Source organism: Diorhabda sublineata, chromosome 6, assembly GCF_026230105.1.
Source record: "Diorhabda sublineata isolate icDioSubl1.1 chromosome 6, icDioSubl1.1, whole genome shotgun sequence".
NCBI lineage: Eukaryota > Metazoa > Arthropoda > Insecta > Coleoptera > Chrysomelidae > Diorhabda > Diorhabda sublineata.
The window spans coordinates 32,245,449-32,262,904 of NC_079479.1; the positions used below are offsets into that span (position 1 = coordinate 32,245,449).

Genomic DNA, 17,456 nt, shown 5'->3' on the forward strand with positions numbered 1-17,456 from the left:
ATATTTACACTTTCATTACAATTCACTCTTACTCGAGACCACGAAGCGATTAGATCTGGAACGCTAGCACCATTTCCACAATGCTGTGGTAATCTGGCTATGTTGTTATTTGTGCTCTATTTGTGTTATTTTAGGCTTCTAGAATAATATCACTAGTTCTCTGTTCGTATTTCTTCTCCATATTTTGACACTGCCTTATATTTTCCCAAAGACTTTTCTTTTTCTAATATTACCAGTGTATTCTCATCTTTTTTTGTCAGCGCCCATGTTTCTGATGCATATGGTACTGCTGGTTTTACAATTGTGCCATAAGATCTGACTTTGAATTCTTTTGAACGGATTTGCTCTCAGTATTTCGGATAGGAATTTTACCTCCAAAATTCCATTATGAGCTTGCGCAGATGTAGCTAAGCTGATGGTTTCTTGCATGATCTCGTACTTGTAACATCTTCGGTTCTAGGGAGAAATCTAATTACTTTTAGCTTAGCAACAACCATCAGTTATTGACAGTAATCCACCGACCACATTTTCACTTCGTTATTTACTTAGTTAGTTTCGTTATCATCATTTTTAAGCCGGTCAGAAAATATTGAAGCAAATTTTAGGTATTTGTTTGATTCACTAATTGAATTTTTATTAGTGGTAGCCATGATGCAATTGCAAGTGACTTGCATAATGTCAAGCGACGACAATAACCAGGGGTGGTTAATTCATTCTAAACATCAACACGCATATAAATACTTAATCCTTTGCTACATACCAATGATTAATTATCTATTCTTATCTTGATATCGCTTCAGCTTATGAAATGTAATCTGCGTTATTTTTTATTGCAACGAACTTAAACATTTTTTTACCTACACGGTATCATTAAGTGAGTGACTATTTACTGAGAATCTATAGCATAATATTAATCAATTCCTGGCAATGTAAACATAGAATTAAATATCACATATTGAAATTATATATCGATATGACTCAATACGTATTTATTCCCATACAAAAATTTCATATTTGTAGATTATTTTGATTGAATATGTCATATTAATTAAATTAATCCTTCCAACAGTGAACCTATAATTGTACATTTAGTATCATATATTGTTGATGGAGAATATCAACATATGTTTGATTAAAATGTTAATTTAATATAGTATATAAAAAGGATATTTATTATCCGTAGAATTAAATGAATTAAAGTAAATCCGATGCTGTGCATATGAAATGAATATTATTTGTATATGTTTGTCGATAACGTAAATGGTGATGACGATTTATCTTTTCAACATTGAAGTCTTAATTACTTGGAAAAAACATCCGATTTTATAATTTGGGATACTTGAAAAAAGTAAAAATCATCGTTTATTTGGGAGATATGGGAATGTTTCAATAACTCTCATCATTGGCGTTGCGAGTACTAATAGGGGATTTATTTTTGTGAATAACATATTATCAAATATTTAGGAAGCTTAACAGAGTACGTTTTTGTTGATAAATCTATTAAAAAATTCATTTTCGTTGTAAAAGATTGTTAACCATTGGGCATGCGCCGCCCCTGGACTTCAGATAATGGCGTAGAATCATTTATTCCATCAAATACACTATATAGACATACAAAATCATTTATTAAAAATTCATAATCCTCGAATGTATAATTTAGAAAATATACTTAAAATATAATTTCTGATTTGCAACTTTAAATGCCTATAACTCAGAAACGAGGGGTCGTATGAAAAAAATTTTTTATCTTCACGTCACCTACTCACTCACTGAATTTTTTGCATGAAATCCTGGATGGTGAAATGAAAGGAAATGAATGAAGAACTTATTGTGATAGATTAGAAAATTAATTTAAAAAAAAATACTTATTAGAACTTATTATAATAATTGATTGATTAACTGATAAAATGTTTTAAATGAGTCAATACTCAAGATATCTGATATCTAGAACCAAATATTCAATGGGGAATATTATATAATTTTGATGTAAAATCAAATTTCAGTCTAGTGATAATAAGATGTCGGTTTTAGATGACATCGAAATTTCAAGAAAAGGTGAGTTAACTTTTTTGTAGAAAGAGAGTTTCATTACATTTATTTTTCTCAGTGATCTTTATTCCTTGAGTATGTATACTCGATGATCAAGATCGTTAATCTTTCGATCATTTGAATTATTGGAAAACGCCACATAATTTAATAAATTTCTTCGAATTATTTTCATTTTGAGATGTTGTTGCTTGGGAATAAGATGATGAGAAAAATGCTTTCTTTTTTATTCAATTCTCTTAGTAGTGTTTAATTTTAATTGGTTGTGCCGTATTATTAGGCACATGCCAAGGGGTTGTTCAAATATGCGTTCGTTGACGTACATCAAATGCAAGGTTGATAATGAATAGGTTGCCCGATAACGTGGATGCAACGACGATTGGAGGAAGCCGTTACGTCACTACGTTGCGAAGAAGAAACAGTGTTTACGTTCGATTTGTGGTAAACTCTTGCTCTGCATCCATTGTTTTGGTCGATTTTTTTTATACTATAAGTAGTGTTTAGTTGATTTTGAATTTAATACCTTAACACCTTGTATACCATTGGAAATTTTAAAATATCTTTTTATTCTGATTATAAACATCCAGTTTTATATTTATCTTAAAAAGAGATCGAACAAATCAACAAAAACCGTGCCATATCTATGTTCTAATATATCGGCTTTTAACAGATAACGTCACGCGTAAAAGCGTACAAGTTATTGGGCAACCTATCCTTTATCAACCTTGTATAAAATGCTAAGTACAAATAGATGATTCAGGGTTGCTTCTATTAAGGCGTTTTTTCGCGAATTCTATGTATGTGATAGTTTTTTTACGACAATCTTCAAAAGACTTCCAAATAAATTATTGAATATTTACCGTACATTTCTTCAGTTTGATTTATTTGGCATTTTTTCTTGCAGTGCCGAACAAAACACATACTTTTCGTTGTATTTTTAAAGCTTTTCTTATACCACAGGAAACAATTTGATTAAATCTTAATATATAGTGAGTTTGCCTCTATTTTTGTCTTTCCTAACCTCTATACCTCAGACCCAGAACGCCAGCCTGGATCCAGAACATGTTAAAGCTGTGTGTGTGCTCTTTCAATTTATGAAAACAAATAATGTAACATGCGAGTATTGTTTTATTTCAAGAGGCTTATCTGTGAATAAATTAAATTTAATCTTGCTCTTGAGAAAGGTTGTACAAAATTGCAAAGTAATGCAGTTGTGTATTGATAACGAAATCATGCTCGTGGCTACAACTAGCACATATCTTTCAGGATGCTACATTTATTTAAACCAACATTCATTCGCTTTATTTGTCCAAATTTGTTAATGTTATGGAATTTTTCACAATTCTGCATGATAAACTTCGATATTTTCTATTTTAGCTTCTATTTTGTCTATTTTCTCCGATAAATATGAAGCACATAAAAAATCTATCATCTCTGAAAAGGGAAAAGAGCCGAAAGATATCTTATTTATTGTGCATATTTTATGCTTCTTTGTGGGATTTATGAACATCATGCCTATGGTTTTTTTCAGCACTGCACAAAATGTGAGTAAATATTTAGGATCTATATATTAATTATGTTTTCTGCATGTTAAATTAAGTCTCAATTACATATAATCTTAAGTATAGGAAAGTACATATTTTATAAATAAAAACTTTTTTGGGGCATATACTTCCTCAAGCCTTCCTATCTTCCGTTCTTCCTCTGCTTTCAAATTTCTAATACATGTTTTTTTGGTCAAAATAATATATGCTCACCCCTCCATTAAAGAATGAAGTACTTTCCTTTTCATATAAAAATCCTTTCTTCCTTTTTATTGTACTTTGTAGTATTGGATGTACAAATTTCGGAATGCAACTCTAGATGAAGAAACGACAAGCGGAAAAGACAGAACGGCGTTACAATCTTACTTTCAATCAGTACAGATGGTGGCTAGTAGTGTACCGAACGTTATATTCACATTGTTAGCTTTATTTTATGGTCATAAATTATCAGCAATTATTCGATCAATTGGTGCATTGGCAGTGCAGTGTACCAATTTTGCAATATTTGCTGCGTTCACATACATCAACACAGATTCATGTAAGTACTTAAGTACATAAAAGTTGAATTCCTGATTGTTTGATATGGAAATCCAAAAACCAAAATCAAAAACTTGTTTTTCTATACTGCGATACAAAAAAATTTGTCTGTTTGCATGTAAAATCTGTAATGTCTTTTTAGTTCTCTTCTACCATGCGGTTTTTTCTTTGTGGTTCACTGATTTGGACCGTGCGCGTTTCGCCCGGTATGTTCACGTGCTGATCACACTGATTATTGTTTTAGTTTACTATTTTTCTTTAAAAATAGACTTTAATATCAATTTTAATAGAAAATAAAAAAAAACGCGTAGTTCTATGCAAAAATTAGCCTATAGCTGATACATGAAGAATACCCAACCCAGTGCTCAAGAAGACAATCAAACTTTTCTGGAATCTTCTTTTAAATACTCACAAAAGAGTAAAATTGAGTTCAATGTTTTAGAGATGAGAAGCACAGAAGAAGAACTAACACTCTCATTTAGTACCAGCACCAGAAAAGAAATTACCAAAGCTTTTTTTCTTTTAAAGCAGGAATGATTCATAAAATTTTACAGTTGATAGTATGGTGACCTAACCACTGAAGCTCCCAGTTTCTCTCCAGCAATGATAGCGAAGGAATTACAGTGAATTAAATGTATAAATCGTCCAGAAAATTGAAGTTCAAACTACTTTATAGAAAATATGGAACCTATATGATAAAGGGTTCTAAGAGTTCTAAGTCTGACAAAATATGACTGGTTTTTAAATTTAAATCTATAATACATCATCAAAGTTAATTGCCTCAGCTGAAGCAGCTTATTAAAGGTTACTTCGAAGTAGCATCTAGCAGAACTACTTATGACAGATCACTGGTTATGAAGAACTGAGTCTTATAAAAGAGTCCATAGGAATAGTGAACTAAGATCATTTGCACCACAAGGAAACCTGTAACATCAACGGATAGAGCTTCCCTGTAGTAAATTTTGGGTATTCGATTTGTTCCGTTTGCAAAATTCCTTTCGAAGAGGTCGTCGTTTCCTTTGAAAAATTGTTCTTAAAATACAGATACGATGTGAAGGAATTCGAATAAGAAAGTGATATCAAGAGAAGTAGATTTAAATGTAATTAAGAGGTATTGCTAGAAATGGAATTAAAAAAGATGTAGTTGTGGTCAAATAATATCTATGTAAATTGTAACGGTCAGCGTTTGATAAAATAATGACGATAATAATTATTTCATACAAATCACACCAATGATGAGCTTAGAAACAAACTTACGTCTTTAGTGATCAATTTGGGTTAAATGATACGAAGATCTTCATATGAAAAGTGAAAAATCGAAGCTTACAATATATGTTCTCTCTCTTTGTAGGGCAAAACTCATTTTTTGTGTTAACTATGGGATTATTCACTATAAATAGTGGTAAGTATACAATTTTCTTCACAGTTTGTATAAAATTTTTATTAACTTTTGGATTTGGGTCATATTTTCATGTACTCTGTTGGTATTTCCAATACCGTTGGTGATAATCATACTGAACTGTAACTGGATTTAAACCCATTTCCGATCTTTGTTTTTTCTTCGCTCGTTGTTCATGTTCCGGAGCCATATGTTGATATGGATATAAAATTAATCATTAAGGTTTATTCGTTCTTTGCAAATATGACCATGTCATCATCGTATCATAATTCTGTTCCTCCATTTTCCAGAGGCATACTTTATAGATTTACTTTATGGATTTTATTGCATTAATAAGCATTGTGTTATTGTATCGAAGATTTATTCGAGATCTCCGGAATACAGGTATAAATGTCCCTTTGTTGGGTCAAAATTCAAACTGAGTTTCTTCCAGAGTTGTTTGTAATTTTTACATTCTGGGCTGTATCCTTTTAGATAATATAGATACCTTTCCAGTAGCACTTTTATCGTTTTATTTGACACATTATCATGTCCTGATATTTTGCCCTTTTTGGCTTTAGTTATTCGTTTCATATTCTTTTTTTCTCTCCTTCCTTTCGTCTTTAAAAGAGTACCTTGAAATATTTTCGTCACCTTTTCTTAACTTGGTTTTCTCCGTAATTACTATGCCTTTTTCGTATTTCAGTCTGAAATCTTTCCATGTCTTTTTCATTTCTTCCTTAATAATTTTTATGATCTTTTTTCTGTCTTTGACTGCTTTTTTAATTTTTCTGTCTACCTTTGTGTTCTTTTTATGTTTCGGTTTACAATGTTGATTTGTTCTACAGCTCTGAAGCCTTCTTCATTCACATTTCCATGTATTCTCGGCGTAATTTTTGTCTTTTATTTTTCTCAATTTTAGTGTCCCTTGGTATTATTTGTAGATTGCGCCGTTTGTAGATCTTGGAATTTTATCTTATTATAATCCATTTCATCAGTAAATAAAGGTCACTGTTTATCTTTGTTCCTCTTTTTATTATTATCCAAATATCTTTTACTGAGTAAGAAATTTCCCGACTTACTACAAAATAGACTATAAATGATTGTTCGTTTCTGGTTGGAGCTTTTCTTGTTATTTTATGAATTTATTTATGATTGAAATGCTTGGTTGTTTAAGATTTCGAAAATGTGTTTTCCTTGTTCACCAATATATATTTTTTGGTAATTCATACCTCGAACTGTCTTTAAAATAAGGCGTTTTTAGTGTTATTATCCTCTAAAACATCTAGAGTACATGAAAGGTTGAACCATTTAGCGAAATGTAATTTTTTAAAGTTCATGAAAGACTATTAATAAATTAAAAATTTTCAGCTTGCACATCCACATTTCATATGTCGTCAGTCGTTTTAATGGCAAAGTTACCCAGCATATATATGTTCTTCTTTTTGATTGGACAAAATGGAACAGTTATAACAACAACTTTACAAATAATCGCGTTATCGGTAACAGATAGAAGTTTAATAACAGGTGCAATTTATTTCACCGCTGGGACAATATTAATTGGTCTAACGTTAATTTTGTTATTGGTTGGTAGAATAACACCAGTTTTTAAATATTATGACGTAACCAATGTCAAAGAAAACAAAACCGAAGAACTTAAATGGTCTGAATGTAAAATATTGATTAAAAAGATATGGCCCTGTTTAGTTATTATGTGTGGGCTATTGACGTCTTCTAGTTTCGTAATGCCTGGTATAATTACGTTGATTGTTTCTGAAAATGACACGGAGAAAACAGCCTGGACCGGTGAGACTAATTTTTTTTTCACTTTTATTATATGAGTGTGATTCAACCACTAACCGTCTAATGGTCAGTCCCACATCGCGATAGTTAAATTTGGCAGAGTTTTCTTTGGATATTTTATATCTAGTCTTGATGTCAACATTTCTGTGATTATATATTTGTATCTGCTAACTCGTTGCATTCGATTCCAACCTACAAAGGACCGTAGATAAGACAGCTTGTGTATATCTGTTGGAATAATTTTAAGGGGCTGAGTGAATCAGAGCAGATTGTGTAGTAGACTAGAACATGAGGTACAGCATTTATTTCGTCTGTGTTTACATTACAATCTTTTGGCAGCCGGTACTTTCTTATGACGGTTTCCCCAATCACTGACTAGCCAACTAAATGATTATCCTCATTCTTTGATGCTTTGTATGTTTCCCGTATCCTACTAATTTTTCAGTAGAGCGGGTTGCGGTTAATTTTTTTATCACTGCACTGTTTCAAGACCCTTTCTAATTCTTTCATGTTAATTTGAACATTCAATGTGTGTTCTCGACCGATATTATATGGTTCAATTTTTTTTTTCACTAATACTACAGTTTATTAGTGAATTGTTCATATTTTTTTACTTCAGACAATGAAATCAGCTTTTATATTTCAGCAAAGTATTTCACGCCCGTGACAGCTTTTCTTATACCGGAGGTAGTATCTATTTTGGGAAGGGTTACAGCTAAAAATTTCAGGATAACGGTAAGTTTGATGAATAAATGATATTTATGTTTACATAATAATGTTTATTGATAATATTTTCACTTACGAATTCTATGAATCACTTGAAAAGAAAATGACTTGTATTACTGGATATTGGACAAGCAGGAACACGCCTTAAGGCTTGATGGAGCAATCGTAATAATAGACTAATCTATTTTGAAACACCTGATCGATCTCATTTATGTTTCTATCTCTACATACGCTCTATCATCTTCTTTGATTGAAACCTTCAATCCAACATGTTTGATGGTTAGGTTAGAGCAATTAATGATATTTATTCTTCCAACTATCTATACCAACTACAATCTAGTAAATTTTGAAAGAAAAATGCGTGAAATCAAAATATGTTAAAAATATATTTTTTTGGATAGCTTCGTGGGCATTCCCAGGTCCATATGAATGGTGTAATTTGATACCCACCATGAAGCATCAACTGTTTGTCGGAGTACTTTCGATTGGAATCTCTGAATAATATTTGTATTAGATTTGGAAGCGCAACCCCACAGCTCAATCTCATATGTCCAAACTTGTAGATCAGGACTTTGTTTTCAAATGAGACTTCAGATTTTCTCCTCATCCTGCTTTTTAAGTCATGTGATGTTTCCAGTTTTATCTAGGTGGTTTCCTAAATATTTAAAACTATCTTCTTGTACTATATTCAACTTAACTGTAGGATATGTAATCTTACGTAGCGTGAATTTTTGTAACGACTTTTGAAATTGCTCTATTCAGAGCCTGAATTTTTTTTTAGTATATGTGATTCTTGATTGGTAGAGAAAATGTCAGTGAAAGTTCCTGTTATTGTATACTGATCTTTGGTATTTAGTAATATATGTAAAGTAGCGAACCTAGTACGCTACTATAGTAAAAAGTTCGTACTCTTCTTTATTAACTTTTTGGAAGGTTCTGTTGGGTAGGTAAGATTTCAGAAGTAGATAATAGTTTCGGGAAAGAGTTTTTCAATTTTGTATAGCAGTCCTTGATGCCACACTCTGTCAAAAGCCTGCCCGATATCGAGGAAGACAGCAGAGCAAATTAGAAAGAAAAAAAGTACGTTGGTTGTTACTAATTAGAAAAGTTTCCCCATAAAAAATATAAAATTGATTTTTTGATTACGAGAATATAACTGTAATAATAGTGGGGATGACAAAAACGAAAACAATGATTATGAAATATTATATTACTAAAGAACAGAAAAAGAACCAATAGGAGAATAATTTTTTGGTAACTATATTAGATACCTAACAAAAACTAAATAATTATTAAAATAACCTCGAAAAACCATATTGTCTACTTCTTCAAACTTCTTAAATTTGGCCTTTTGCCTTTCGGCACACAGCCAGATTCAAATTGTATTCTCGTATTCTCTTTATCGTCCGAGACCATATATAAACTTAAGAAAAAGAATCATTTCAGTACATGCATGTTTTGTTATTTTTTATGTGAAATAAGCTACTTTCTTAGGTAAAAATGAGTGTGCAATCTATCATTTTCATAAGTTGTCGTAGGAAATAGTTATTTATACAACAAGTGAGTAAAGTAATAGTTTTTTTACGAGTAAGACAGTTTGACGGCAATTCCTACGAGTGAAAAGAGTTATATATCTCACGAGTTTCATACAAATTTTTTTCTACGGCCGTAGACTTGAAAAAATTCGACAAAACTTTTATCAATTTTTCATTTTGTAATAGTATTGTTAAAAGTACCTGTGAGCATTATTTATTTGAAGTGAACAAGTTACATTAGAATTGGTACTTGAATTGGCAACATTTAACAAGTTTAAAGTAATAACATCCTCTGTATTGTATTGTATTAGTACTTATTGGTGTGTTAATAGGATCGTGAGCATTTACAATGTTGCTTTAAGTCGTCCCCGTTAAAATTTTCACTGCGGAATCAATTTTGTTTTTTATTTAGTCGTCTATGTAACCCTCCCCAACTGTGTTGGATTTCCACCCAACGTGCTTCTTTAGTTGAATTAAATCACTACCGGAAGCCACTATTAGAGTCGCCGAAGAGTGTCGAAATGTATGCCCAGTGTAATTTTTTGGATTAGGTAAATTCAAATATGTTGCTAGGGAATTTTTGAAAAGGTATTGATACCTACAACTCGGATTTTGTATTTTCCTTTTCTATACTGCAAAAGAAAAGATCTGTTTTGACATTTGTGGGTCGTTGGTTTTTATATTTTATATAAATTTTCACCAAGTTCAATGTATTTTTCACCAATAACAGTAAATCGATATTAAACATGAGCTTTTGCATCAGGTACTGTGATAATTAAAACGTTTTCGGTGTTATTAATATCGTTTCATTTCATTTTATGTAATTCCTCCCTCCGCAGAGCTCCTGCGATTCCAAATATTAAAATACATTATTTTTCAAATATATACCTTTTTCCATCAAAAATTACCAAATTTTTGGTACAACTTTTCGAACAGTTTTTAAAAACAACCAAATTGTTTTCCCTATCAAGGTTTCATTGAAATTATACCCAAAATGTATACGCCAACGTATGATTTTTTTATTAATTTCAGAATACCAATAAATGGTGGTACATAGCAGTGGTGTTTATCAGAGGTGTTACGCTTGTACCATTTTATATGTTCTGTAGAGCTGAACCAAGACATTTACCAGTAGTTTTTGGTAGCGATTGGCAGTTTATCTCAATTCATGCATTTTTTGCATACACTATGGGATTTTTATTGAATGTTACTTTTATGAGTATTCGAACGTGAGTATCTATTTGTTGTTTTACACGTATTTTTGTTAATATGCACATATAAGGAATATATCGGGTGTATCTACACTTATATTTTCACATAATTAACCTGCCCATAACTACTAACAGAATTTTTCCATAAAGTATGTTAAGAATATTTTGTCATATAACCAAACTTTGACTATTGAATAATAATTTCAATTTAAAAACCCACCAGTATGAGTAGTGCTACTTTTTAAAAATTCCAATCAGAATCGGAATTTGGAATTTGTCCAACTTCCACATTTTCTCTTCTCAATTTTCCCAGTTTTCAGGATCTATATTATTGACAGCCGGCAAAAACAACCGTTCATTTTAAATAAATTATTTTTCCTGGGAGCTCTTCCCTTTATCTCTGCCCATACCAGTTGAATTTAGCCTATCTTTTCTAACCATTTGGTTATAGACAAGTTTTCTAAAAGTTCGGATAAAAAATACCTTTAACAAAACCGTTTAAACTGCCAATGTGTGTCTGCATCCTTTTCCTGATGGTGGATTTAAACCTGTAGATAGATTATTGAAACAAATCTATCCTCGACTTGAAAAGGATCCTTCGATTACTGTTCCTTCAAAATTCTAGTCTAAGTTAGAGATCTGGCACCATATTTAGAATATTCTTATCTAGTTTGACATTTATTTTAACGGCCAGATGGATCGGATGTAGACCAAGCCTGCTAACATAAGTTGCGCTGTATCTTATGATCTCAGCACTGACTGAAGACTTTTAGGTTTTTTTTTAACAATATGTCTTAATAGTTTTCATCGAAATCTTTCCAGTGTATCTATATTGGAATTACTTGCAGAGCCCCATAACTTTATTCCATAGCACCAAATTCGCTTTAATGGTTACTTTGTAAAGTAAGAATTTATTTCTTAGGCTTAGTTAAAAGTACCTTTCGATTAACCAAAACATGTCACGAAGTTTTAAAGAGGCAGGAGATTGCAGAACATTTCTTCCAAATGATTTGATATTTGAAATAACTCGCTACATTTCTCTTCTTTATTAACTTGTAGAAATAATGTGGAAATATATTTCAGACTTTTAGATGAATGTTTGTCTGTAAATGATTTCATTGAACGTTGAAGAACCGATTTCTGAGCGTTTACGTGGGCTCTTATAAATTTTCCATAATCACACTAGAATTCACGATAAAATGAACACTTTGCAACTGTTCTATACTGTTAAGAATATACAACTTTGACTCCTTAGTAAATGGAAAAGTCTACAATAGTATTATTGCTAAAATTTATTGGTAAGAAATTGGAATAAAATAAAATTTTTAACCTACACCGAAAAATAGGTACTTATTTAAAAAATCTTATGGCAGGGATATGTAATCTTAATATATTGGGCTCTTGGCATGTTCAAACTTTTTTTCTTTGCTCTGTACATCTTTTGGTTATAAAATAATAATGAAAGAACAAAACCCTTGATCCTGAATAAGCTCAGGCACCTTTATAAAAATTTTATTAAATAATCAAATAATTCTGTAATAATATTTTAAAAAAAAGTTTTATATTAGAAATTTGTGAGTTGAATAGCTTCTCAAATAGTCAAGTGTAGAAATAATGTTTAATCAATTTCTAAAAATATTAAAATGGTCTCTGAAAATTTTAAATGGACTCCCTATATAGTCAACGACCTTAATTTGAAGATGAAAACTTGCATAATATATAATAGCCCAACAGATATTGTATTGATTGATATGAATAATTAAAAATTTCTTGACATGATTCACGATCAGGGAAAGTAAAAACTCATGTTTATCAATAGATAATTCAGAAAACAATCGAGACGTTATTTAAAGGTACTTCAATTCTACGGATAATGGAATCATTTTAGTTGCTACAAATCCATTTTGTCGAATTTATGTAAAACGAAATAGATTAAACGTGATAAGACACAAGGTGAAACTTCTACTTAGAATAGAATAGAATTGAAAATTTACGAAATGGGCCGAGAAAATAACGTAAAATTGAAATATTTCTCTGATTCTCTATATTTTTTTCAAAGTTGTAACGTTGTTCATAGTTATTTGAAAATCTTAACTCTTTCAAATTTCAAAGAATTGAATAAGAATAAATTATAGAGGATGAACAAAAAAATGTAGAAAAGAGAAAATAAAAGTTGGAAATTGTAGATATACGGAAATTATTACTAAAAATAGGAAAATATTCTACGAATAAGACTAACAGACAAGGATTAAGATGAAAATAGGGGATGTTTCTCAAGAAAAAAAAAGATTATGAATTCTCACATTTAACATCACTTACGATTAAATTTAGACCCGTAATACGAAAAATACGGAATTTTTAGTCGAATTTTTCAAAGAAAATTTTTTGGCCAGAAAAAGTTTAAGTAGAGGGTTCGAACTTCGCATGCAAGTAGGGGTGATGCTGAAGAATTGTCTTTCTCAAGTTCAGTTTTCTTCTTCAGTTCTTCTAGTACAAAACACTCGAAATCATTTTGATCGATGTAATTGTTGAACTGGACCGCCTCCTATTTAATGAATAATACGAGTATGATCGTTGCTAGGGTGATTTTTTTCACTTCCCATTTTCGAAATTTCTTGTCGTTATGACAATTTTTTATTTGTTGTCAATTGGAATTGAAAAAGAAGGTTCGAGACCACCGGGTCTATTGAAATTATGAATTTTCATTCAAGAGAGAGAGATTTAACTTGCGAAATGAAAAGTTATTGAAGAATAGCAAATTTTCCATATAAAGAAATAAGATTGAGAATTGATATCATTTCCAAGAAATTCATTTTATGGAAAGATTTGTTTGTGTATTAGTTAAATTCTTCATTCGACGAAAAATTCGACTTTCGTGATGGAGCTCTGCTGCTCACGGCTTTTTTGTATATTAAGATGAAATAATAATTTAAATATCAATCATAATTAAACAAGAGGCTTTATAAAATAATCACATTCTAAACCAATGTAATCATTATAAATAGATTTGTAATATAAGTATATCGATAAACGCCGCTTGACATAATGCAATACAACGTGCAAGAAATTGCATGCAAGTCTTTGTAAACAGTGAAGTAAACAAATTCCTAACCTCAAATTTTATCTAATATTTTGTACCTAGTTCAACAATGAAAATAACGAAGTTTTACGAAAGTCATCTGATCTGTTAAGTCAAAAGTAACTAGATTGCAAATGACACAAAAAATATAAAGTCAAGATTTAACATGAAAGAATCAGATGAACTTCATCTGCATATGCTTTTGAACAAGAAATATTGCGTCTTGCATTGCATTGCACGTTGTATTGGATCATGTCAAGCGGACTCAAGTTTCAAAACAGAATCTACAAAAATCATACCCATACATTTGTGGATAATAGATAGGTTTAGGTACTTATTGAATAATTGTCAGAAAATAAAAGTTATAAGCGATATTTTGAAAAAATAGATTCGAGTGCCAATAACCTATAAGCGAGAAAATTATTTGAACGGAGCGATATTGAGTGAAATGAACGCACTTGTGGATAAATTGACGGTTAAAAAAAGAGGGTTGTTGATTGAAAAGTCGAAAGAAGAGTGTATGAATCTGAAATAAAAACAAAACTAAACTTATGAAAATAAGAAATAATAACCAGTAGAGGTGTTTAAACATTATTTAATCAGAGATAAGTACCTACCAAATATCTATTTTGTTTCTTCAAGAATTAATGAGACAATTTATATTACCCAGTTTGTAGAACTAGAATGAGTTTGAGCATTCAATTATTATTAAAATTAAAATTATTAAAAAATTATTTGAGGTTATGTACCTGACGGTTTTATCGTTAAGTATTAATATATAAAATCACTTCATGGATTTGTTTATTCACGTATGAAATAGTAATTATTAAATAAATAACTGACCAGATCGGTTAGGAAAATATAATATGTTAAGAGTTTCAAATTCAAAATTATTAAGATTAGCCGACATCATCATTTAAGCGCAAATGAACATTTGGTTTTAACCTTGAAAAAATCAGAGTTGGGACAGATTATCAGTAACGGAGACGTAACGGTTATATCATCATATATATTTATACAGGGTCATTTATAATTATTAATTTAATCATATTGTAAGATTGATGACTATAAGAAATGTTCTTTATTGAAATTATTTTACTTGATTGAATGGAATTAATTGTTATACTGTCAATTACTTATTACACCAACGTTTGTTGCCGATCCCACGTACGCTTAATTTTTTTTATGTTGGTGCTAATAAAAAAAATATTATCAAAATGAACTTATGAAACAAGCTCCGGAACTCATAATTATAATAACAACAATAAAAATTGAAAATATATTGGTGATTAAATATACAAAATCAAAAATTTCATTTAAATATATTTTGTAAATTACAATCAAGGCTGAAAATTGAAGAAAAACACATTCAATAAGAGACTTACATGCAGTATCACAAAATAATTCAACCACGTGTTTTCAAAAAATTTTGTATTCGTAGTAATTCAACTACCAATTATTTATTTATTGATATATGGATATGTATGGTCATCACTAAATTCTTTGAATCAACTTATTTACAAAACAAATGAATATTTTCCACATAGATAAGATTTAATTTTAATTTCAATTAATTAATCAAATTTTGTTAAATTGTACAACGATAAACAAATTCGCTATCATAAGATCAAAGCTTTTTAATTGTTTTAATCGCATGCGTTTTTCATAGATAGAACAATTAATCTGACATAGACTACTGAAAAAAATTATGTTATCATCATAGACGGAATCTTTAAGATATTCATTCGTAACCGTAATTTCGTGATAATTTTCTTTGTATTGTTTGAATTGGATCTATTCATCATATACGATCCCATTTTTTTCAAAGTCCGATTGGTCCACGAGGAATCGAACAGATAACTGACCTCCAGTAGTCGACAAGGTATGAAAATATCTCTGGGAATCTGTAGATATATTTCTTAGAAAAAGAATAAGTTAACCCTATAACTTTTTGGGGGGCTTACAATTAGAAGTACTGTCGTCGCCCTTAAACAAGTGAAATGAATGAAGATACGCAGTTTTTTGGACTGAATGTCTCTTCTCTAATGATTCCTACAAGATTATACTAATGCTGAAGGCTCGATGTTTGGAACAAAAACAATATAAAAATTGAAGTGTCCCTCAGGGCACGCACGTATCCGAGTCAATGCAGTGAGGCTTTCTTTGGATTGTTGGGATCTTTTCTTATGACTTAGGACTTCAATGGATTTGTTAATTTGGGTAAGATATGAGGAAGAGACAAATAACTCATTCAAAATCCACATCTTTTAATGACTGGATTCGTTATCTCTTATCGAAATAACTAGAGCAGCGTGGACCCTGCGAAATATTTTAAATCCCCAAAAATAGGCTAGGAATAATGGTCATCCAAGAATCGTCAGAACGCTATAAACTATAAATTCACAATATATAATGCTTAGTGTAGCTAAATTGATACGAAAATACCATTCATCCGTCAATAGCTAACCAGAAACTGCGGATATGAGACCTCACACTTGCATACTAACCACTGAAAACTGAATAAAGTATTTTCAGGTGCTGAAACCAATTTTGAGTGTTATAATTACTGGAAAGTTGCTTCAAATGTTCCTTATTAAGACTTGCCACAGTGATTTAAAGAGACATTTTGTAGTCAAAAATTGTGCAGCTGTTAGAAATATTCTCTTACAGATTTTAGTATAGAAAATAGTCCTAATTGGTCGCTATCAGATACTATATGTTTTCGTTCATAAACCTAACCAGAAAAAAATCAAAATCTTAACACAGACAGCTGTATACCAAAATAAAAAACAGACTGTAAATATAGCAGATTGCTTTCTGTGATGAATCTATTGGTACAACCACGAATACATAAATCGAATTTGGAAAAAAAATAGTTCTCGTTTTTATTTTGACTTAATTAACCGATAATTTCCATTTTTTTCAGTTTAACAGACAAGCCAGAACTTGGGCTGAAACTTTTAGGCCTGGTAGCATCGCTAACTTCAGCTGCGAATACAGCAAATGGTGTACTGATGGTTAGATTGCTTTGAGCAAAAGTTCTTCATTCAACCCATGGATTATATTTTAAATTATGAAATAAAAGAGTTTTGTACTAAATTTGATCGAACCTTAAAACCTTTATTAGGTACCAGATGTCATTAAATACTGTAAAACATGGCCGAACAGTTTCTATTCTTGTTAAACTGTATTGAATCGGTACATCTGTTTACAGATTCCTCATTTTTCCATGTATATTCCTCTTTCTGTATGAAGGAAAAAGAAAAACAAACTTTATCTAACTTTTGTTGGGCTCGACTATAAGTACCTATAATAGAAATTGAATCTAATTTATAAGGGGGGATCATTTTTTTAATAGGTTGATTTAAATTGGAAAATTGATATTATTTAAAATGTCAGTGATATTAATGAATAGAAGATGATGAAAACAGAGAACAGAAAATTCTTATTCGTAGATTTGGACGTCCTGTATAATTGTTCAAAATCAATGGATTATGTATCTGCAGTAATAGCCCACAAACAAGAGGGACAAAACAGTCCATGATCATGCATTATATCCGACAATAATTGTGTTTTGTTCTACATATGTAGGACAAG

At 30.7% G+C, this 17,456-nt stretch overlaps 1 protein-coding gene across 1 annotated transcript; it reads left to right on the plus strand.

The window, feature by feature from the left end:
• The first annotated feature begins 1,937 nt into the window (after positions 1–1,937).
• LOC130445457 (equilibrative nucleoside transporter 3-like) lies at positions 1,938–16,958 on the plus strand. The gene is made up of 8 exons (XM_056781075.1): positions 1,938–2,055; positions 3,424–3,590; positions 3,876–4,128; positions 5,479–5,529; positions 6,877–7,311; positions 7,955–8,043; positions 10,602–10,798; positions 16,786–16,958. The coding sequence occupies exons 1-8, from the start codon at positions 2,019–2,021 to the stop codon at positions 16,889–16,891; spliced, it is 1,335 nt and encodes a 444-aa protein (XP_056637053.1). The 5' UTR covers positions 1,938–2,018; the 3' UTR covers positions 16,892–16,958.
• Positions 16,959–17,456: the final 498 nt, after the last annotated feature.